The sequence below is a fragment of the Nematolebias whitei genome, chromosome 17 (assembly GCF_014905685.2).
Source record: "Nematolebias whitei isolate Nwh7 chromosome 17, NemWhi1, whole genome shotgun sequence".
Lineage (NCBI taxonomy): Eukaryota > Metazoa > Chordata > Actinopteri > Cyprinodontiformes > Rivulidae > Nematolebias > Nematolebias whitei.
In genome coordinates, this window is record NC_056514.1 from 41817284 (window position 1) to 41841261 (window position 23978).

General features: G+C 47.7%; 1 protein-coding gene across 1 annotated transcript in view; it reads left to right on the forward strand.

Moving 5' to 3' along the window:
* Positions 1-23127, forward strand: part of noc3l (NOC3-like DNA replication regulator) — a 32851-nt gene extending 9724 nt beyond the window's left edge. Inside the window, exons 6-21 of the mRNA XM_037691304.1 lie at positions 9347-9477; positions 9553-9714; positions 9796-9889; positions 9965-10140; positions 10219-10347; positions 10418-10549; positions 10919-10999; positions 11103-11203; positions 11284-11356; positions 11431-11494; positions 11608-11679; positions 11748-11926; positions 21867-21995; positions 22504-22601; positions 22796-22880; positions 22973-23127. Of these exons, the coding sequence (XP_037547232.1) occupies positions 9347-9477; positions 9553-9714; positions 9796-9889; positions 9965-10140; positions 10219-10347; positions 10418-10549; positions 10919-10999; positions 11103-11203; positions 11284-11356; positions 11431-11494; positions 11608-11679; positions 11748-11926; positions 21867-21995; positions 22504-22601; positions 22796-22880; positions 22973-23101 (1835 nt within the window). The 3' untranslated portion in view covers positions 23102-23127. The remainder of the gene's footprint in view (positions 1-9346; positions 9478-9552; positions 9715-9795; positions 9890-9964; positions 10141-10218; positions 10348-10417; positions 10550-10918; positions 11000-11102; positions 11204-11283; positions 11357-11430; positions 11495-11607; positions 11680-11747; positions 11927-21866; positions 21996-22503; positions 22602-22795; positions 22881-22972) is intronic.
* The last annotated feature ends 851 nt before the right edge of the window (positions 23128-23978 follow it).

The following is a 23978-nucleotide window of genomic DNA, read 5'->3' on the forward strand; positions in this document are numbered from 1 at the left end:
GTTTTATTTGAACTCCCTTCCAACAGCTCCACGATTTGATCATTGAAAAGCTCTAGATTTGACTCAGGTGATCAATATGCACAGCTTATATTATTATATTTTTAGAATTCCTATTTATTATTTCAATTGTAACTATTTCCATAAGATTTTCAATTGTTACTGACATTTTGTCATTTTTTTTGCATTTTATTTCCTTATTTATAAATATAGCTACTCCACCACCTCATTAATTTTTTCTGTTCATATAATAAAGTTCATACCCTTCAATGTTAGCAGTATTTATACTTTCATCGTTCAGCCATGTTTCTGAGACCGCTATTATACTAAAAGTGCCCTTTAACTGTTTTAAGTAATCTGTTATTTTTGATAAATTTGCATTTAAACTTCTGCTATTAATATGAATAATGGAGAGGTCATATTTTGTCTTTATAATATTATCAAATTTCTCTTCATTATAATATTTACAATTTCCTTGAGAGGGGCTGGACACTCTTCCACTCTGGAGTTGCCCCTGGTGAGAGGCGCCGAGCAGGCGTGGGCGTACTTATTGCCCCCCAACTTGGTGCCTGTGTGTTGGGGTTCACCCTGGTGAATGAGAGGGTGGCCTCCCTCCACCTACGTGTGGGGGGACGGGTTCTGACTGTTGTTTGTGCTTATGCACCAAACGGCAGTTCAGATTATCCACCCTTTCTGGAGTCCTTGGAGGGGGTACTGGAAAGTGCACCTCCTGGGGACTCCCTTGTTCTGCTGGGGGACTTCAATGCTCATGTGGGCAATGACAGTGAGACCTGGAGGGGTGTGGTTGGGAGGAACGGCCCCCCTGATCTGAACCAGAGTGGTGTTCTGTTGTTGGACTTCTGTGCTCGTCATGGATTGTCAATAACGAACACCTTGTTCAAGCATAAGGGTGTCTATATGTGCTCTTGGCACCAGGACACCCTAGGCCGCAGTTCGATGATCGACTTTGTCATCGTCTCATCTGATCTGCGGCCACGTCTTGGACACTCGTGTGAAGAGAGGGGCGGAGCTGTCCACTGATCACTACCTGGTGGTGAGTTGGCTCCGATGGTGGGGGAGGATGCCGGTCAGACCTGGCAGACCCAAACGTATTGTGAGGGTTTGCTGGGAACGTCTGGCAGAGTCTCCTGTGAGACGGAGTTTCAACTCCCACCTCCGGGAGAACTTTGAACATGTTCCGAGGGAGGTGGGGGACATTGAGTCTGAGTGGACCATGTTTCGTGCCTCTATTGTCGAGGTGGCTTACCAGAGCTGCGGCCGCAAGGTTGTCGGTGCCTGTCGTGGCGGCAACCCTCGAACCCGATGGTGGACACCGTCGGTGAGGGATGCTGTCAGGCTGAAGAAGGAGTCCTATCGGGCCTTTTTGGCCTGTGGGACCCCGGAAGCAGCTGATGGGTACCGGCAGTCCAAGCGACATGCGGCTCGGGTGGTCGCTGAGGCAAAAACTCGGGCATGGGAGGAGTTCGGAGAGGCCATGGAGAACGACTTCCGCACGGCTTCGAGACGATTCTGGTCCACCATCCGGCGTCTCAGGGGGGGAAAGCGGTGCACCACCAACACTGTTTATAGTGGGAGTGGTGTGCTGCTGACCTCAACTCGGGATGTTGTGGATCGATGGGCAGAATACTTTGAAGACCTCCTCAATCCCACCGGCACGTCTTCCACTGAGGAAGCGGAACCTGGGGACTCTGAGTCGGGCCCTCCAATCTCTGGTGCTGAGGTCACCGAGGTGGTTAAAAAGCTCCTCGGTGGCAGGGCCCCAGGGGTGGATGAGATTCGCCCAGAGTTCCTTAAGGCTCTGGATGTTGTAGGTAGGGGTGCAACTAACGATTATTTCAATAATCGATTCATCGGACGATTATTTTTTCGATTAATCGATGAATCGGGGAAAAAAAAAAAACGTTTTAATTTCCACCCCTTTATTCCAAAAGTGAACTTTTGACTGACATAGCAATTCACACAAAAAACAGGTTGCTATTTGACTATTCTGTTAGTAAAATATTGAATAATAAAAAATAAAAGTTAGTCAAATAGCTTAAAAAAATAAATGTACACAAAAATATATACAAATGTGTCTTTATACCTGCACAATATGTAGCTACTTTGTAAAATGTGTCCTTGAGGGAAGAGTGTAACCTGGATTAAAAGTGTGGATTATTGTAACCTGGATTAAAAGTGTGGATCATTGTAGTGAAGCTTTCGTCTTCAACCATGGACAGAGGCCTCATGTCAGTGTAGATGAACATATGCTGTGATATATTCATAAATTAAATGGATTCATTCATTTTTCTGGACTGAATAATATCATGTGTTGAATTATTAAATGTGGACGGAAACGTGTTTATCTTTGACTCACCAACAACAGTGGGTCATTTATTTAAAAACGATTTAAACACATCACACATTTACATTAATTTGGCAAATTGAAAAATAACAACATGGCTTAGTTGGCTAGTTTTACAAGGAGGAAACCATACGACGATGGTTGAAAACCTTGCTTCACAACAGACATTTCTGAAAATATCTGGAATGATTTGCTAGCAGAATAGAAGAGTTTAAAGATGGAAAATGAAGTTTATCTTGAGAGAGATGGGTGAGGGAATTTGTCTGTTATAACCAGAACAGCACGCTCCTTCTAGACCAGCTTAACCCACGGTACACTTTGGTTGAGATCGACTCTTTACCTTTGCAGATGATAGTTTCAGCGTTGGTGTAGAGCTTTCCTTTCAACTCTTCCAGCGTCTCTGTAAGAACAGCTAAACCTCAGGAGTCGTGAGATCGTCCTAGAACAGGCTTCTTCATAATTCCTCTGAACTTCTCTTGTTCAGCTTAGTCGCAGATGTCCTGAGCATTCTGGACTCTGCTGCTCTCGGAACCAACTCACAGCATTCTCTCAGCGTTCTCCTCAGTTCTTCCCAGAACTGCAGAGAACTTCTCAGAACTTCAGAACTTCAGAACTCCAGCACTTCTCAGTTCTTCAGCACTCTGAACTCTGGAACTGCCGTGAACTAGGAAGTGTTGCACCTTTTAAAAGAGGTCACTTCCGGTTCATTTGAGAACTTTCTGATTGGTCGATGACCAGACAGAGGTGTGTTTTTGTGATGTAAGAGGTTATTAAAAGTCAAGGGAAAAAGATTAGATTGTTTAAGAACAGACAGAAGATATTATGAAGAACTCAGACTTCGTGGAGTCAATTCTCTAGTATCTTGCTGTAAAAGTTAAACATGACATTTCTTTTTCAGTAAACTTGCAGTTGACCGAAACTTGACCTTTGACCAACTTACACAACTTGCTCATTGAAGACAGAAGATCAGACAATGCATCATTAACCTGATTTCTACTTTGAATGAGGATTAAAATCACTAATACTGTTTCACAGTTGATTTAAAAATGAGTAGTTCACTTCAACATTTAAAAATGGTTTGAACTAAACACAATTTGATTATCAAAACATTTGTAAAATAGTAATGATAATAGAAAAGAGAGTGTTCTTTCAATTGATCAGTGCAGGACACTTAGAAAGTCTCTGGATGAACTTAATCTTGTGTTTCTGGACTCAAATCAATGAAATAACAGTTCTTGTCCCAGAAAGGCCCCTCAAGGCCAGATTTGACCTGAGGCCTAGTTCACTACATCAGTGACGATCATGTTCAGGATGTTTTCAGTGAAGACAGCTGCTGCTGTGGTGTCCATGATGTCTGTCCATCATGAAGGATGTTGTTGTTTGTTGTTGTTTTCTGGAATGAGACAGTAAATATGTTTTATAGCATAATTTACAGCAACTCAAGAAATGCCTTGTTTCACTTACAGCGTTAGGTTCAGGCAAAAGTAGCTAAAAGAGCAATTAAACACACACACACACACACACACACACACACATATATATACATATATAAAATACTTAATTACACACATTTGAGTAGATGTAATAAATTACTTTAATTCCTGTTTAAATGCAATTCATCCTGCCATACCTGCAGTGTCTTCAGACTTTGCCAGCAAATTAAAAGTTGAAGCTTAATCATTAAATTATTATCTTTGTGTTAGATTTATTTATAAACCACATTTAAACACTGCTTGTTCCAATTAAATTAAATACAAAGTAACACACGTTCTGTATCATCGCCATTAATCAACAAACAAACAAACAAACAGCTTCATCTCCCAGACAGACTGACGTTACGTTTTCTCTCTTGAAACAGAACAATGTGTTAAATTGTAGAGACTCACCTACAACACATGAAGAGTTGTATCAGCTGCAGCTCGTGACTCCAACATGTTTACGTTTTATCTCCGTGGTTTTCTCGTGTCGTGTCGTCACTTTTCAAAGCTGCATGTTTCTCATTTTTTATCTTTATGAAGAGCTCCCACTCTTTGGAGGACTTGTGTCGAACAGTTTTTGCTGGTCATTTGTAAAAGTTACTTAATTTTGCTTTGAAAACACTTTACTCTGCCTCCTCCTCCCCCCTCGCTCTGTTCAACTCGCGCTGCAGTTTTTTTTTTTCAAACTTTATTCAGTCAGTCAGCATTGACAATGAACTGCAGGTGAACAAAACGAAACGGCTCCGCAGCGCCGTGAAAGATGCTTAATCGAGCGACACAACGAATCGATAACGAAATTCGTTGCCAACGCTTTTAATCATCGATTTTTATTGATTTTATCGATTCGTTGTTGCAGCCCTAGTTGTAGGGTTGTGTTGGCTTACGCGACTGCAATATTGCGTGGACATCGGGGGAAGTTCCCCTGGATTGGCAGACCGGGGTGGTGGTCCCCCTGTTCAAGAAGGGGGACTGTAGAGTGTGTTCCAGCTACAGGGGAATCACGCTCTTAAGCCTCCCTGGTAAGGTCTATTCGGGGGTTCTGGAGAGGAGGGTCCGTCGGATAGTCGAACCTCGGATTCAGGAGGAACAGTGCGGTTTTCGTCCTGGCCGTGGAACACTGGACCAGCTCTACACTCTCAGCAGGGTCCTGGAGGGTGTGTGGGAGTTTGCCCAACCAGTCTACATGTGCTTTGTGGACTTGGAGAAGGCGTTCGACCGTGTCCCTCGGGGGGCCCTGTGGGGGGTACTCTGGGAGTATAGGGTACCGGGCCCTTTGATACGGGCTGTTAGGTCCCTGTATGACCGGTGTCAGAGCCTGGTCCGCATCGCCGGCAGTAAGTCGGGCTTGTTCCCGGTGAGAGTTGGACTCCGCCAAGGTTGCCCTTTGTCACCGATTCTGTTCATAACTTTTATGGACAGAATTTCTAGGCGCAGCCAAGGTGTTGAGGGGATTCGTTTTGGTGGCCTTAGGATCGCTTCTCTGCTTTTTGCAGATGATGTGGTCCTATTGGCTTCATCAGATCATGATGTACAGCTTTCGCTGGAGCGGTTCGCAGCCGAATGCGATGCGGCCGGGATGAAGATCAGTTCCTCCAAATCTGAGGCCACGGTCTTGAGCCGGAAAAGGGTAGAGTGCCCTCTCCGGGTCAGGGAGGAGGTCCTACCCCAAGTGGAGGAGTTCAAGTATCTTGGGGTCTTGTTCACGAATGAGGGAAAAATGGAGCGTGAGATCGATAGGCGAATAGGTGCAGCGTCTGCAGTGAAGTGGGCGCTGTACAGGTCTGTCATGGTGAAGAGAGAGCTGAGTCAAAAGTGAAGCTCTCAATTTACCGATCGATCTACGTTCCTACCCTCATCTAAGGTCACGAGCTTTGGGTTGTGACCGAAAGAATGAGATCTCGGATACAAGCGGCCGAAATGAGTTTTCTCCGCAGGGTGTCTGGGCTCTCCCTTAGAGTGAGAAGCTCGATTATCCGGGAGGGACTCAGAGTAGAGCCGCTGCTTCTCCACGTCGAGAGGATCCAGTTGAGGTGGCTCGGGCATCTGATTAGGATGCTTCCTGGACGCCTCCCTGGTGAGGTGTTCCGGACACGTCCCACCAGGAGGAGACCCAGAGGAAGACCCAGGACACGCTGGAGGGACTATGTTTCTCGGCTGGCCTGGGAACGCCTCGGGATTCCCCCGGAAGAGCTGGCCCAAGTGGCTGGGGAGAGGGAAGTCTGGGCCTCCCTACTTAGGCTGCTACCCCCGCGACCCGACCCCGGATAAGCGGAAGAAAATGGATGGATGGATGGATTATATTTACAATCTTTAATTACAGGAAAAAAGTTGAATAAAGCTGATCATCTATCTCATATATTTTAAGTTCGGAGTCTTCATATGTATTCATGTCTTAATGTCTGTATTCGTCTTCATCTATATTAATTTTAACTTCTTATTTACCAAATTGTTGTAATTTGTCTTAAATTCATCTAAATCCTTCCAGATCCTTCACTTCCTTTATCATTTTAGCCTGTGACCCTTCATTTACTCTAATCCAGATATTTCCATTTCTTGTCCAAGTTGCTACAATTTTTTTCTGTTTCCTTAACAACCTTGCCTCACGGGCGATGTTTCCATTTTTTTGTTGTTAGATGTTCATTTATGTAGACATTAGTACCCTTTAATTTCTTTGCTTGCACCAATAGATTATTTCTCGCTTTTCTACTAATGAATCTAACAACAATGGGCGGTTTATTTTATCTGACTTGGTTGGCAAGGTGTGACAAGTTGAAATGTCCTCAGGATTAATGTCAATATCTTTCCTTTCCAAAAGAGTCACTACCTGTTGCTCCAGTGTGAGCAATTGTTCCTGAGGAGCATCTTCTGTATTGTCCCCACTCGTCACTGCTTGAGCAAAGGTTCTGGGTTTTACATGAAGTCCAGTAATTATTAAGTCATCCCGTCGTGTATACTGTTCCAGATCATTTACTTTTCTCTCAAGTTCTGATATTTTTTTATCTCTTTCTCTTAGTGCAATTTTCAGTTGCTTCACTTCTTCGACAAGACTGATCAAAAGTTCTTGTCGTGAAGCTAGCTCTGTCAGTTCTGCACTCATAAAATTCAGAGATTTCTTGATTTCCTCCATATTTTCATAGTTCACCTCCACTGGGTCCGACCCTTTCCCCTGCCCGCAGCGCCTCCGCATGGCTCACCCAAACGGGCCTGGTAGCAGTCGTTCCTCGGTGCGCTCTTCGGCGTGTCGTTGTGGTTAGCTCCTCGGCGTTGAAGCTGGTAGGGCGGTGGCATCTCTGACGACGCGGTTCTGGAGCTGCTGCCAGTTTGGGTCTCTGCCGGACCGGGTCTGTCCCGCTGCTGCTCCACTTTCACTCCGCAAACACGCAGGCTATGTCCAGCACGACGAGCATCAATTTCTTGAGCTTTTTGTGTTTTTGCACACCAATGCTTTTGGCATCATGGTGATACAGCAGCCATCCATTGGTGATGGTTATATCAGCCATTTGCCAAAAGAGGCACAGGTGCCACCGGTGGGAGTTTGCAGGAGTGCGGTACACGGCCACCATCATGTCAGCAAGGTCATCCCCTCCCATGTGAACATTGTACTGTGACACAATGTTTGGACATGGACCGGCAACTTTTCTTCTGTCCCCTCTGCAGAAACGTCTGACTTCTTTGAGACGACTGATTGCAGCACAGGAGCTAGCTAAGGTGACAACTTTGTTGTCAGACCATTTTACAATTGCCACTCCTGCCTCATTATCCACCTTGTAGTCAAAACTGCATTGTTATTTGTATAAAGTGGTAAAATTAGCAAGTACGGACTGAATTTAGCTGGTTAGGGGCATGCTACTTTTAATAAATATCACAACTATACAGAAGATTTGTGTTTTTTCACCTTACATCAACTACAAAATACCTATATTTGTCTGGGTTGTACATATAAATGTCCCTAAATCAAACTACTTTCACCTGAATTCCTTGGCTAGTTTGGACTTTGTACTATGATCCATCTCTTCATCCTCCTCATCAGTACTGCCTCTAGCTCATGCTGGTTGAAACTTACTTCCTGGTCTTCATCACTGTTTGACTCCGAGTCAGAAGAACGTGCAGGGATCTCTTCTATCACTCTCACTCCTGTGCTTTCCTTCATTTTCCCATAAAAGGAACTAGCTGAGATGCCCTGCTTGAAAAACAAAAGTTAAAGCACAACACAGTTATAGTGTTGTTATGGTAACAGCTGTGCATGATCATCTGTGGTACTGTTGTAATTATCAACATGCCTTCCAGTTTGAATCAAAACTCTGAATAATGCGCATTGATCAAATTTGTACCCGATCACGGTGACATTATTTACATGAACGCTCCTACAAGAACCCTGCAGATGTTGGATGCTGCAGATGTTGGATGCTGCAGATGTTGGATGCTGCAGATGTTGGATGCTGCAGATGTTGGATGCTGCAGATGTTGGATGCTGCAAATGTTGGATGCTGTCTACCATGGTGCACTAAGATTCATAACTGACTGTAACTACCGTACCCACCACTGCACCCAGTATTCACTGGTTAACTGGTCACCATTAACTCCACACAGACTCTCTCACTGGTACATCTTCATCTTTAAATCACTTCCTGGTCTGCTGCCTTCATACATCTCCTCCTACATGTCTCTGTGTGAGTGCAGCTACAGCGTGCGCTCTCAGGACATCATTACCTGCAGTGTTCCCTCAGTGAGAACTGAACTAGACAAAAGGACCTTCTCCTACTCCGCTCCTGTTTCCTGGAATATCTTGTAAAAAGATCTGAAGCTCTCGACCTTTGACCTCTCTAAGTGGCTTTAAGAATCTGTTGGACTCCTGGCAGGGACCAATGCAGACATGTTCCTGTTTTTAGTTTTATACATTCACCTTAGAATCTAGATGGTTTTTTTTGTTTTTTTTTTGTTACCTTTTTCTTTTAGCCATCCTATTTGTAAAAAAAAAAAAAAAACTGCAGTATGACTTTTTATAACTGTTTATTGTTGCTGCTGTTGTCCATTGTTGTCATCTTTCTTTGTTAAATCAGGTCTCTCTTGTAAATGAGTCCTGGAGGCTCAATGGGATTTACCTGTAGAAATAAAGGTTGAATGAAAAATCTGGCAACGTACCTCGGGATTCATATATTTCTAAAGCTGCTAAGTAACAGCACAAATACAGTTGGAACATTTTTATTTCATCAGAATGTTTAGAAAAAGTCCTAATTAATTTTAGCAATTTATACTGATGTTTTATTAAAAATAAGTATGACTAATATATGATTACTTACCCCCAAGGAAGCAGGTTCTCCACCACGGGCAGCCATGATGTCTTCTGACCAGGCTGACGAAACGATGAAAGATAGCCTGAACAAATCATGTGATCTAGATGCTAATACCAGACAAGACTTTAGTGAAAACCTCCCAGCACACCCCCTATAGGATGTTAAAGAGAGTGCATGCCTGTTGAAACTCTGCGTGTCCTCCTCCTGCGCAGAGGAGGCGCTGCAGAGCTACGTGGAGCTGACGTCGGAGCAGAGGGAGCAGCTGAGAGTCATCAAGTTAACGGAGAGGAAGAGACGCATCGCCAACCTGGGATCAACCATCATCTCAGACCCCATCAGCAGCGTAAGAGCCGCCCGCTGCTCCTGAGGGCGGTGATGTCACTGATGATGTCACTGATGATGTCATGTTTGGGTGCAGATGAAGTGTGTGAAGGAGCTGCGCGGGATGCTGATGGAGGTGGATCCCAGCGTGGCGGTCTCTGTCAGGAAGCTGGTGATGGTTTCTCTGATGGAGATCTTCAAGGACATTGCCCCCACCTACAGAATACGACCTCTGACCCCTGCGGAGAAGAGCGCCAAGGTAACGGAGATGTGAGGGTGTGTGTGGCGCCACTCGTGTTTGGGCTGAGTTGGACTCTGTGCTCGTCTCCTGGTGCTGCAGGTGAAGAAGGAGACGAATCAGCTCAGAGAGTTCGAGGAAGGTTTGGTGAGTCAATACAAGTTCTTCTTGGAGGACCTGGAGCAGATCATTAAAGGTAGAACCTGATCCACGCACACACACACACACACACACACACACACACACAGACTCAGCTCACCTCCCGTCTCAGACTGGAAGCAGAAGAAGAAGAAGCGCAGCCAGGCAGTGGGTTTCCAGGCGTACCGCGGCCTCGCCCAGGTGGCCGTGCGCTGCCTGTGTGAGCTGCTGCTCGCTCTGCCGCACTTCAACTTCCACAACAACATCATCGTCATCCTCGTCCCGCTGATGACCGAGCCTGCGAAGAAGGTGAGCCGTGCTGGCCTGAACTCGGCCGGGTTCACGCGTGTCATTTGTGGTGCATTCAGGAGCCTCTGTACGTTGCAGGTATCGGACATGTGCTGCGATGCGATCAGGAAGCTCTTCCATCAGGACAAAGTGGGCGGAGTCTCTCTGGCTGCTGTACGAGTCATCTCTGGTCTCGTAAAGAGTCTGAACTACAACGTCAGACCCGAGGTAACTAATCCGAGTCACCTGAACCGGGTCTGCTTGGGTTTGTTTCAGGACTCACACATTCCCTCCTCAGGTGCTGCAGACTTTCCTCAGTCTGAGGATCAAGGAGGTGGAGATGAAGAAGGACCTGGAGTCCACGGCACCAAACAAGAAGTTCATGACAAACAAAGAGAAGAAGAAGAACTTGTCCAGGATGCAGAGGAAGGTAAACGTTTGATGATGATTCTTGTTTTTAAATCTCCGTTTGATATTTGTCTTCATCAAGTCACTCCTTTGATCTCTTCTCACGGAGCATTCGAGTCAGAACATCAAAGAATCTGTGTCTTCATTTGCCTCCTGGTTGTAAAGTGTAGGAGTCTCACAGGAACCAGTTGTTCACTGGTTCCACTCCTTCACCTGGACTGAGCAGCTGACAAACAGCTGTGGTGCCTTCGAGGACCACAAAATAAATCTGACTTTCCTGTGTCAGATTCCCTGCTGAGAAAAATCAACCTCTGAACTTAAATAACTTTTAACCATCGATGCTCTGCCTGTGTGTGTGTGTGTGTGTGTGTGTGTGTGTGTGCGCGCACAGTGGAAGAAGGCGGAGGAGAAGCTGGAGAAGGAGCTGTTGGAGGCTGAAGCTTCAGAGAGCAAAGACAAGAAGATCAAACTGGTGAGGTCCAAATGTCCAACTTCAAACAGGACCCGTCTGAATACAGACTAAACTCCTCGTCCTCCTCCTCCTCCTCCTTCTTCCTCTTCCTCCTCCTCTTCAGCACACTGAGACTTTGAACATCGTCTTCCTGGTGTACTTCAGGATCCTGAAGAAGGCCCAGAGATCAGTTCTTCTGCCTGCGGTCCTGGAGGGGCTGGCCAAGTACTGCACCTGTACCAGTTCTCTCGGCCCTGGTTCGGTCCGAGTCCTGTTCTCATAACTGTGATGTCATTTCCTGCCAGTTTTGCTCACCTGATTAACCTGGAGTTCTTTGATGACCTGCTGAATGTGCTGCAGACCCTCATCCAATCAGGGGTGAGTATTTTGGCCCCGCCCCCTGAGCTGTTTGCTATGATTTGATTGGTCAGTTTATTAATTGATTTGTGCAGGATCTGCCCAATCGGGAGAGTCTTCACTGCATCCAGACAGTCTTCACCATCCTGTCGGGACAAGGTCAGGATGTTGGTCTCTGTCAGGACAGGGTCCGCTTCAGATCCAGGTCTAGTTTCAGATGAGACTCTGGGTACAGTCTTACCTGAACAACGGTGTGTGTGTGTGTGTGACAGGTGATGCCCTGAACATCGACCCGCTGACCTTCTACTCTCAGCTGTATAAAATTCTGCTGCGTCTCGATTCAGGTCCGTTCTCTGACACAGCAGCCAGCTCCGCTGCTGGACCCACGTGACTAACGTCCTGCTTCCCTCAGGGGCTGACGATGACATCATCATTGTGCTGCGGTGCTTGGACGCCATGTTGACTCGCCGCAGGAAGCACGTGACCCCTCAGAGGGCGATGGCTTTCATCAAACGACTGAGCACGCTCAGCGTGCACGTCCTGCCCAACGCCAGCGTGGGAATCCTGGCCGCCAACAGAGCCACCATGCACGTGAGTCCGTGATGTTGTGTTCTGCAGGTAACACCGGGGCTTAAAGCGCTCCGGCCGGGGGCCGGATTTTCGGCTTGGAGACAACCCACCGGTCCGCCTCAACTTAACTTTGGTTGATAGACAGAGATTACATCCAATCACATTGGAGCTTGCGTTGACCAGTTACTAACAAGAAGGCGGGTCTTAGAACAGCATGAGTGTGTGTGCAGCTTCGCAGTCCGGTCACGTAGAAACATGGGAGTTGGTCACACGGGGATAAAATAAACCTGTCTAAATAAAGGTTGAATGAATGAAAAAATGTAGTTTTACTGGAGAAACAAGTGGCGCTCTGCCTCCTCCATAACAGGAGGTGATTTCTCCTCCTACTCTGACTGACGATGTGTCTCCTTTGGAGCGAATCGCAGCGCAGAGTTCGGTCTGCAGCTGCAAGACTCAGCGACTCCTTTCAATTTGTGTCAGATCTACAGATTTCAAATCTCGTTGATGATAGGCCACGTAAACTCAGAGTTATGATCAATAATCCACGCCACGTCTTTTTTCTGAAAAAACTCGACTCTCAAGCGCGTTACAGCGAAAAGCTGCAGCCCCCCCCCCCCCCCCCCCCCCCCGCCCAACACACAAACACCCCCCCCCCCCCTTTTCTGACAGAGGCTTCAAGTTATTTGTCACGCACCAAATAAACTACAGGGAAAATAAGAAAAAGACGTGGAAGTTGAACGGAGTTCGGTGCACGATCAAGTCAGCGAGAGCGGGGGTGATGAAGAGGAAGATGAGTAGAAGAGGAAGAGCGGACTGAGCCCAGGTGTGACCTCGCAGAGGAGGGGGTCCAGAACCAAGCATCAGTTCTGAGCTCTGGAGAACAGAGGAGGATGTGGATGTTGACCCAGAAGTGGACTAATGCAGGAAAATACACTTTTAAAATAAATTACAGTAAAATAAATATTTTTTCAATAAAAAATAATAATGTAGAGATTTTAAACAAAAACCCTACAAGCATTAAAATAAAAATCATTTAAATTAGATATATTTGTTTGAGGCTGACAGCTTAAACAAGAAGGTTGATTTTCCCTCTGAGGAACATGAATAAATAAATAAAGTTAAAACTAATTGAAATAAGATAATAATGTCTTTAGTTCTATTTCGTATAAGCTTCGCCCTTTAAGGCTGTCGCTGGTGGGTTTATCCCGTCATGCAAAGAATCGCACTGAAAAATTTAGTCCACGTCTACCGGGCCCCACCCGGTCCGTACAAATTACATTAAGAGCGGGAAATCGGCTCCCATTTTTCTTCAGCAAGCTAATAGCACTGTCAGAAGAACGGAGAAGGAAAGTTGTCCAGCTTGACCGGCACAACCTTTGTTGGGGCTGCCTGTGGCCCCGCCATGCCAACCTCCTGCCGTCCCGGTGAGTTTTCCTCCCCGAGGAGAAGCAGACGAGCAGTCTTGTTTCAAGGTAAGCGCCGAGGAATATTTCTCAGTGACGGGTCGCTACACGCTGGTCGACGCCATCTTGTAATTTTCCTTTTATCGCCGACTCTCGGAGCGAATTGGATGATTCCTCCGGGACAGGCGACGTCAGCAGCAGCCCCCGCTGCTCACTCCCTCCTGGAGAGCGTAGTGTCGGAACGGGGGGGGCTGACCCGTCAGACATCAGCCTTTCTCATCCCGGCAACCGGAGGTTCAGCGTTTCCCTGAGATCGCCAACAGGTGGCGTCCTGGGACAACAAACCGCAGAGCTCACGGGGAGAAGATTCAAAATGACGGTTTGCGGAGGATGTGTGTAAAGATGACACGAGTTTTGAAATAAAACCTCATTCAATGATTAAAGTGTCTGATTTTAGCCAGTCTGTCAGCTCGGATGACCTCACAGAGGCTCTTCACACATCCTCCACACAAAACGAGCCGGTGGCCTTAAAAAAAGGTTTTTCAGAATCACCGCAACTCCAAAATAAACACGAGACGCTTGCATGACACAACAGTCGAAGCGAATGTGGTCCACAGAACGAGTCCAGTGGAATAACTCGTTTTCAGCCCGAGCTGCGCACTTCTCACTGCAGCGGTGTCAAACGCGCGCTCCCGCGACGCCATCCCCCTTCACTCAAACGACGCTGCGTTGACGAAGGCGCGCACACCGCTCCCCAGCGCTCACCGGCTCGCATCAGCATAAACGTGAGACCGCAGAACGAGTCCAGTGAGAAACCTCGCTCTCAGCAGGAGCAGCACGCGTCTCATCGCAGCGGTGTCGAACTCCCGCGGCGCCGGCAGCTTTCACCCAAACAGCGCCGCGTGGATGAAGGTGCGCACGCCTCTCCTCAACACACGCCGGTTCACATCGACAGAATATGAACCCACAGCCTGAGTGCGGCACAGAGGCACGCTCAGAGCCCTTTCGAGAAAGCCTCGCCTTGGGTCACGCAGAACGCACTTCCGTGGCGCGTGATGGCGGCCGAGGCTGTAGACTGGCTGACGTCTGTAAGAAACATGACGCACTACCTAAACGCGCGCCCACTCCACGAACGTCGCGCGGAGTGGCAGCAAACATGCTCTCCAGTTAGATGGATGAGCAAGCTGATAACAATGGTTACACGCTACAATTCGCAGCTCGACCCCCTCCGTTCGGAAGAGTTTTAGAGACGGCTCTGTCATCACCAGACCAGGTCTCATCCCTAAATGCAGAAGTCCAGGAACTTTTGGTAAAAGAGGTAATTTCCAGAGTTCCCGATGGAGAGGAAAACACAGGTTTTTACTCACGTTACTTCCTGGTTCCAAAACGGACCGGAGGAACGAGACCGATTTTGGACCTGTCAGTTTTCAACAAGGCGATCGTGGACAGACCGTTTCACATGTTGACAACCAGACAACTGTTGGACATCATCCAGAGAAATGATTGGTTTATATCCATCGATCTGAAAGACGCCTACTTCCACATACTGATCATCCCAAAGCACAGAAAATTTCTGCGCTTCTCCTTTCAAGGGATGCAGTATCAGTACAACAGGCTGCCGTTCGGTTATTCCCTCGCGCCTCGTACGTTCTCAGTGTGTGTGGAAACGTCCCTGCAACCATTACACAGAGCAGGGATGAGAATTTTGCTTTACCTAGACGACCTGCGGCTGCTGTCACGCTCCAGACGGGAAGCAGCGGTGCAGACTCAGGTGCTGACGTCACACCTGCTAAATCTGGGCTTTGCCATAAATGGGAAAAAAGCTAGATTCTCCCAGCCCAGACGATTGTTTATCTGGGAGAGGAGCTAAACTCGACCACCATGAGGGCTCGTTTATCACAGACGAGAATCGACAGTCTAAGAGTCCAGCTCCGCCATGTAAGACCTGGCAGAGTAGTAACAGCTGTTTCCATCATGAAGCTGTTAGGAACAATGTCATCAACACAGTGGTCCCGCTGGGTTTATTACACATGAGACGCCTCCAGAGGTGGTTTGCTCGTCTGTGTGTGGATCCAGTAAAACAAAATAGACGGATGATCACAGTTCCTCCCTCCGTGAGAGCAGACCTCCGACACTGGGGAAACACCCTGGCTCTGTCGGAGGGAGTCCCTGTCAGCAGACCCACGTCACACGTGTCAGTCTTCACAGACGCGTCGTTGTCAGGTTGGGGGGGGGGGGGGGGGCATGTCTATCCCGAGCTGTAGGGGCGCTGTGGCCTCCTCACACAACAGCTCATATAAACGTTCTGGAATGTCACACGGTTATGAATGTGATTCAACACTTTGCTCCTGTGCTGCAGAATCAACACGTTTTGATTCACACAGACAACAAGGTGACTGCTGCGTACATAAACCGGCAGGGGTGTGTGCGCTCAGCCCAAATGTTACACATTGTGAGAAAACTACTGTGTTGGGCACACCAAAATCTGCTCTCCTTCAGAGCAGTGTACATCCCTGGTGTTCTGAACAAAGGGGCAGATGTGATGTCCAGGGGCGGTCCACGTCACGGGAACTGGACCCTCCACCTCGGTCTGATGGCCCAGACATGGCAGAAATTTGGCAAAGCGGCTGTGGACCTGTTTGCGACACGAGAGAACGCTCAGTGTCAACTATGGTTTTCACTGAGCCCGCGAGACGAACCACCGCTGGGGGTGGATGCGTTTGCCCACAGCCCATGGCTCAAAACGCTTCTGTACGCGTTCCCCCCACCTCCTCTGATATTACGGTTTCTGAACCGAGTTCAGGAGGAGGGATTGACAGCTCTCCTGGTGGCTCCCGAGCGCATGAACGCACCATGGTTCCCGGTTCTACGACGCCTGTTATCGGGGCGCCCGTGGAAACTGCCGTGGAGGGAGGACGCTCTCCTCCAGGCAGGAGGAGCGACCCGGAGTTACTCAGAAATAGGCCAGCACCTGTGGGTCTGGCCACTGAGCGGATCCACTTAGAGAGGATGGGTCTCCCACAGGATGTAGTGCGCACAATCCAGGTTTCACGTGCTGCATCTACCACAGCGCTGTTCACATCAAAGCGGACAGCTTTTCAGCGCTGCTGTACAGAGAAGGGTGTAGAGGCCACCTCATGTCCACTAGGTGGCGTGCTGTCCTTTCTGCAGCAGCTGATGAACAGAAATCTGGTGTTCAGCACGATTGAAACGTACGCTGCAGCCATTTCTTCCTGCCACGAAGGTTTTCGGAGACAGAACAGTTTTTAATCCTCCGCTGATGAAGCGTTTTTTAAAAGGTGTACAGAGACGCAGGCCTGTTTCACGCCCACTTGCTCCACAGTGGGATTTAACGTTGGTCCTGCGAGCCCCGATCAAAGCTCCATTTGAACCTCTGGATCAGGTCCCAATTAAATTCTTGTTTCTTAAAACAGCCCTGCTGCTGGCTTTAACATCCGCTAAGAGGGTGAGTGATTTATCTGCCCTCTCTGTCACTCCGTCATGTCTTGGAACTCAGGCTGACGGCAGCTCGGCTGATCTAAGACCAAATCCAGCTTTTATGCCTAAAACATCACGAGCTCTTTTAAATCAAGAGTGATATCGTTGGAGGGGTTTCCCCCTTCACCCCCTCCCCCCCTCACCACGACAGAACTGTACAGTGCCCGCTTCACTGCCAACGCTGCACCTATCTGCCTATCGATCTCACGTTCCATTTTCCCTCATTCATGAACAAAGACCCTGAGGTACTTAAACTCGTCCACCCGGGGCAGGACCTCCTACCCGACCCGGAGAGGGCACTCTTCCCTTTTCCGGCTCAAGACCTTGGCCTCGGATTTGGAGTAACTGATCCTCATCCCAGCCACGTCACACTCAGCTGCGAACTGCTCCAGCGAAAGCTGTAGATCACGACCTGATGAAGCCAATAGGACCACATCATCTGCAAAAAAACAGAGAAGCGAGCCTAAGACCACCAAAACGGATCCCCTCAATACCTTGGCTGCGCCTAGAAATTCTGTTCACAAAAGTTATGAACAGAGTCAGTGACAAAGGACAACCTTGGCGGAGTCCAACTCTCACTGGGAACAAGCCCGACTTACTGCCGGCAATGCGGACCAAGCTCTGACACCGGTCGTACAGGGACCTAACAGCCCGTATCAATTGGTCTGGTACCCTATACTCCCAGAGTACCCCCCACAGGGCTTCTCGAGGGACACGGTCGAATGCCTTCTCCAAGTCCACAAAGCACATGTAGACTGGTTGGGCAAACTCCCACGCACCCTCCAGGACCCTGCTGAGGGTGTAGAGCTGGTCCATTGTTCCACGACCAGGACGAAAACTGCACTGCTCCTCCTGATTTCGAGGTTCGACTATCCGACGGACCCTCCTCTCCAGAACCCCTGAATAGACCTTACCAGGGAGGCTTAAGAGCGTGATCCCCCTGTAGTTGGAACACACTCTACGGTTCCCCTTTTTGAATAGGGGGACCACCACCCCAGTCTGCCAATCCAGGGGAACTGTCCCCGATGTCCACGCAATATTGCAGAGTCATGTAAGCCAACACAACCCCACAACATCCAGAGCCTTAAGGAAAATCTCATCCACCCCTGGGGCCTTTCCACCGTGGAGCTTTTTAACCACCGCGGTGACCTCAGCACCAGATATTGGAGAGCCCAACCCAAAGTCCCCAGGCTCCGCTTCCTCAGTGGAAGACATGCCGGTAGGATTGAGGAGGTCTTCGAAGTACTCTGCCCACCGACCCACAGAATCCCGAGTTGAGGTCAGCAGCACACCGCCTCCACTATAAATAGTGTTGGTGGCCTACCGCTTTCCCTCCCGAGACGCCAGACGGCGGACCAGACAAAGTGCAGCTCACAAACCCCTATGATGAGCAAAACAAATGGAATCAATGTTCCCTCACGCTTGCGTGGGCGCTTGCCCACGCTGGCAAGCGCCTGGTGGCCGGGCTTTTACCCATGGGCTCATCACCTGTGGGAGGGGCCAAAGGGGTCGGGTGCAATGTGGGATGGGTGGTGGCTGAGGGCGGGGACCCTGGCGTTCTGATCCTCAGCTACAGAAGCTGGCTATTGGGATGTGGAATGCAGGGGCGGACTGGGACAATAATCCAGGCCGGGAATTTTGATACCATCCCAGGCCACCACCACCTGATTAACGCAAACCACCAAGACTGAGTTCAATTGAGCGCACTTTGAATGCATGTTGTTTGCACACGTCTAAAAAGCCATCCATAATTTCCCATCTATTCATTTTCACTTATTGACTATTTATATGTATTGGCTATTCATATAACAAAAAAAAAGTTCTTAATCTCAACAGAACTTTACCTGGTAAAATAAAGTTTAAATAAAATATTGTAATACAAGGATTTTAATATTCAGATAATTTATTGGAGTAATGAAGGGTATACACAAAATATCCTCAATAATCCAGGTAGAAAATCTAAAAAAGTTAAGTCAGGTCCTCTGGACAGATTAAAAAAAAAACAACTTGTTGAAACGTTTAGTCTTTAATCCAAAAGACTGTCAGTTTGAGAAGCTGCAACAAACTTAGTTTCAAATAGTCTCTTTTCATAGTGGATCAACCAGTTTGTTGCTGACATCCAGAACTAGCTGTTAACATGATAAAGGAGGACCATCATCAGCCTAACAATGGATCGTTAGTGCTCTAGGCTGTTTGCTATTCACAGGGGGCTGAGAGATACCAGCAATAACAGCATTGTAAGAGGGCTACAGTTGGACACAGAGGCCTCTGTCCCTGTTTAATGATGGATGAGTTCTCATCACAAAGATGGCTTCCTTTACTCCTCTCTCAAACCAACACTTCTCTCTATCAAGGATGAGCACATCTTCATCCCTGAAAGTGACTGCTGGCCTGCAGATGAGTGTAAACCACAGAGTTCTCCTGGCCTGATGATGTTGCTCTTTGGCCCAGCACAGAAGAGCAACATCTTCAGGCCAAGACTCGGCAGTTTACACTCATCTGCAGGCCAGCAGTCACTTTCAGGGATGAAGATGTGCACATCCTTGATAGAGAGGAACTATGGTTTGAGAGAGGAGTAAAGGAAGCCATCTTTGTGAAAAGAAACCATTGTTAGGGGTTGTTAGGCTGCAGGTCTTCCTTATGTTAACAGGTTGATCCACTATGAGAAGAGGCTATTTGAAACTGAGCTTGTTGCAACTCCTCAGACTGAACTTAGTTTTTTGGATTAAAGACAAAAGTTTCAACAAGTTTTTTTTTTATTTGTCCAGAGGACCTGACTTAACTTTTTTAGATACAAAAAAATCTGAATTCCTAGACATTTCAACATTAAACTTTTTTCAGATCCTAACCCATATTATAAAATTTGCAATATTCTTTGTAAAAACTTAAAAACATTTGTTATATTAAGTCAGTTTTGGCCCACTTAGGTCCCTCAAAGTGAAGCTAGCATGTGGATATTAAGCTGTGCTGATAAACTGTGCCAGAGTTCAATTTTTTCAACACAAGTGTTTCTCTTACCTGCTCCATTACGAACAAACATTAATTTATAGCACTTAGCAGCATCCGCGGCCACAGCTTTTCTCTTTTTTATCCTCTCTCTCTCTGCTCCACCTTTCCTCTTCTTTGGCTGTCTCTGTTGCTCCATTCTACAACTCAGAGATGCACGCACCGCGCGCCAACACCGTCGGGAGCGCGAGTCCTAGGGCGGGGAGGGGGGCGGGCGCAATGTGTGTGTGTGTCTCTGCTCTGTGAGTGACACACAGAAAAGGAAGGGAGGGGGCCGGCCCGGCCGGGGGATGTGCCAGGCTTTCTCCGTCGCTGCAGTGCAGCGTGAGACCTGAGCCCAGGCAAAAGTGAATTGTTTATTTAAAATAATAAAGTCCGTGCGACCCGAACCGAGCCTTTAGTCCCGTTCCTCGGCAACCAGGCCACCGGGAAGTGTCCCGTCGCTCCCGATGGCCAGTCCGCCTCTGGTGGAATGTCACTTATCTGGTGGGGAAGGAGCCTGAGCTGGTGTGTGAGGATGAGAGGTTCCGGCTAGAAATAGTCGGACTCACCTTGACACACGTCTCTGGCTCTGGAACCAGCTTCCTTGAGAGGGGTTGGACACTCTTCCACTCTAGAGTTGCCCCTGGCGAGAGGCGCCAAGCAGGAGTGGGCATACTTGTTGCCCCCCATCTTGGTGCCTGTACGTTGGTGTTCACCCCAGCGAACGAGAGGGTAGCCTCCCTCCACCTGCGTGAGGGGGGGGACGGGTTCTGACTGTTGTTTGTGCTTATGCGCCAAACAGTGCGCCTCCTGGGGGCTCCCTTGTTGTACTGGGGGACTTCAACGCTCACGTGGGCAATGACAGTGAGACCTGGAGGGGTGTGGTTGGGAGGAACGGCCCCCCTGATCTGAACCCGAGTGGTGTTCTGTTGTTGGACTTCTGTGCTCGTCATGGATTATCCATAACGAACACCATGTTCAAGCATAAGTGTGTCCATATGTGCTCTTGGCACCAGGACACCCTAGGCCGCAGTTCGATGATCGACTTTGTCATCGTCTCATCTGATCTGTGGCCGCATGTCTTGGACACGCGGGTAAAGCGAGGGGCGGAGCTGTCAACTGACCACTACCTGGTGGTGAGTTGGCTCTGATGGTGGGGGAGGATGCCGGTCAGACCTCGCAGACCCAAACGTATTGTGAGGGTCTGCTGGAAACATCTGGCAGAGTCTCCCTTGAGACGGAGTTTTAACTCCCACCTCCGGGAGAGCTACAAACACATTCCTGGGGAGGCGGGGGACATTGAGTCCGAGCAGGCCATGTTCCATGCCTCTATTGTCGAGGTGACTTATTGGAGCTGTGGCCGCAAGGTTGTCGGTTCCTGTCGCGGCGGTAACCCTCAAACCCAGTGGTGGACACCGGCGGTGAGGGATTCTGTCAGGCTGAAGGAGTCCTATTGGGCCTTTTTGGCCTGTGGGACCCCAGAAGCAGCTGATGGGTACCAGCAGTCAAAGCGGCATGCGGCTCGGGTGGTCGTTGAGGCAAAAACTTGGGCATGGAAGAAGTTCAGAGAGGCCATGGAGAATGACTTCCGTACGGCTTCGAGGCGATTCTGGTCCGCCATCCGGCGTCCAGCTCCTACTCTGAAAGTTTTTTAGAACGGTGGGAGTCCTAAAACCAGCTCTGTGAAACTTTTTCCTTTTAGATTGTGATATTGAGTATTCTAAATTTATTGCAAATTAATTGACTTAAATGTGTCTGTTCAATGTGTTGAGTCTTTCTGAGTTCTTTTAGCTGTGGGCAGTACTCTGGGGTACATGTTTTATGTTGTTTAAGTTCAAATACATTGAAACCTCATTTAAGTTGTTACTTGAAGCTGAATTGTTTTTTGTTAAAAGCAGTTGTCTGCACTTTTCGGAGCATTTTTAATAAAACGTTGGCAATATGTCACGATTTTATTCTATCAACACCACAAGTTTCAGGTTCAGGATTTTTTTTCACATTAAGCCCTGAAACACACCTGACTGTTGTCTCCACTACGTTCACTCTGTTTGGTGTGTGTGTTTGTGTGTCAGTCCTTCCCAAAGTGCGACTTCCTGTTGGACAACGAAGTTCAGGGCAGCGGATTCTACCTGCCAGAACTGGACGAACCAGAACACTGCAACGCTCAAAATACTGCCCTGTGGGAGATGCACACTCTGCAGGTACACACACACTGCAGGTACACACACCTGCAGGTACACACACTCTGCAGGTACACACACACTGCAGGTACACACACACTGCAGGTACACACACACTGCAGGTACACACACACTGCAGGTACACACACTCTGCAGGTACACATACACTGCAGGTACACACACTGCAGGTACACACACTCTGCAGGTACACACACTCTGCAGGTACACACACACTGCAGGTACACACACACTGCAGGTACACACACACTGCAGGTACACACACTCTGCAGGTACACACACACTGCAGGTACACACACAGTGCAGATACACACACACTGCAGGTACACACACACTGCAGGTACACACACACTGCAGATACACACACACTGCAGGTACACACACTCTGCAGATACACACACACTGCAGATACACACACACTGCAGGTACACACACACTGCAGATACACACACACTGCAGATACACACACTCTGCAGGTTTGTGTTGATCTTCTTGACGTGTTTGTGTTCAGAGACATTACCACCCGGTGGTTCAGCGGTTTGCAGTCCACCTGAGCCACGGAGCTCCCAGTGAAGGTTCCATGTCTCTGAGTGTGGAGCTGAGCCGCAGGTATGACACACTGCAGCTTCTTAGTTGTAGCACCTTCAGCAGGATCCAGATGTTCACTGAGATGCAGCTTTCACTTGTCTGGAAGCTTTGAGTCACTTCCTGTGGAGGTTAAACTCGTCCTCCGCTGAAACAGGAGGAGAAGGTTGCTCAGTTCTGTCCCCTCTGTGATGCTGGTGTCATTCAAACCTGTGCAGGTCACCACTGGAGCTTTTTGAAGATTACAGTGTCAGAGACATGACCTTTAACCCCCCTGTGTCCCCTCCCGGCTTCAAGAAGAAGGTGTGGTACTGCAGCAGACTGTTTGTTCTGGACCTGTGGAGAACATTAACGTTCTAACGTGTGAGCACGTCTCGTGTCTTCCTGATGTTCAGGAGCGGTTTGTGGTGGGAGCAGAGCTGCTGGACGCTGAGCTGCAGAAACGAGCGGAGCGCATCCTGGAGGCCGTCGTGGACATCCAGGCAGATTTTACAGCAACACACACACTCACAACACAACCCTGACACACAAACACACACTCACTTTGGTTGACCTCTGACCTTGTGAAATAAAGAAAAAAGCCATTTTGTTTGAATTCCAGTTGTTTTTGTGCAGCAGAATAAATGTGAAGGTTTTTAACCCTCAGAGCCAGATTGTGGGGTTACTCTTTCATTTTCTGTTTCAGGACAAACTTCACGTGTGTGAATTTATGACTGCAGGTCAACGTTCTGCATCTCTGTCTGACGCCAAATCAGACTCTACCTTTTTTGCTCTAGATCCATTAGGATTGTTATTTATTTCTATTTATTAAATGTCCAAAAAAGCACGGAGAAGTTTTTATAGTTTTTTAATATTTCTTCAGTCCATGGACAGCTAAGATACTGACCAGAACCTGTGCCTCTGGTAGAGGAGCTGACTTAAAGTGACGTGGAAGAACGTTTCTCATCAGCTTTGAATCTGTTTTAATGACGCGTGCTGTCTTGTTCAAACTATAATGGACTTTTAACAAACGATGTTCTCTCAGCCTCTTCAGTCTGACTACTTTACAAATCTGTCGTCACGGTTACAGAAGACGCATCACGATTACATTACCGATGAAACGGCACCGTTACCGATTTATTTATTTATTTAGCCATTTATTCATTCATTTAAAAGAAACAAAATAAGCAAAACATATTCATCAAAAAGAAAAAAACATTGAATGAAAGGGTGCAGAAAGAAAAAAAAATCTAATGTCTGCCCCAATTTAAAAAAACAAAACAACAACAACTACAAACAAACAACAACCTATGCTTCAACAATCTCCAAAGTGAAAACAAAAAACATCAATTGGTATACTTTCCTAACAATTTGAACTTAATCATCTCTTTAAACATATAAATTGTTTTAGGAATTTTTATG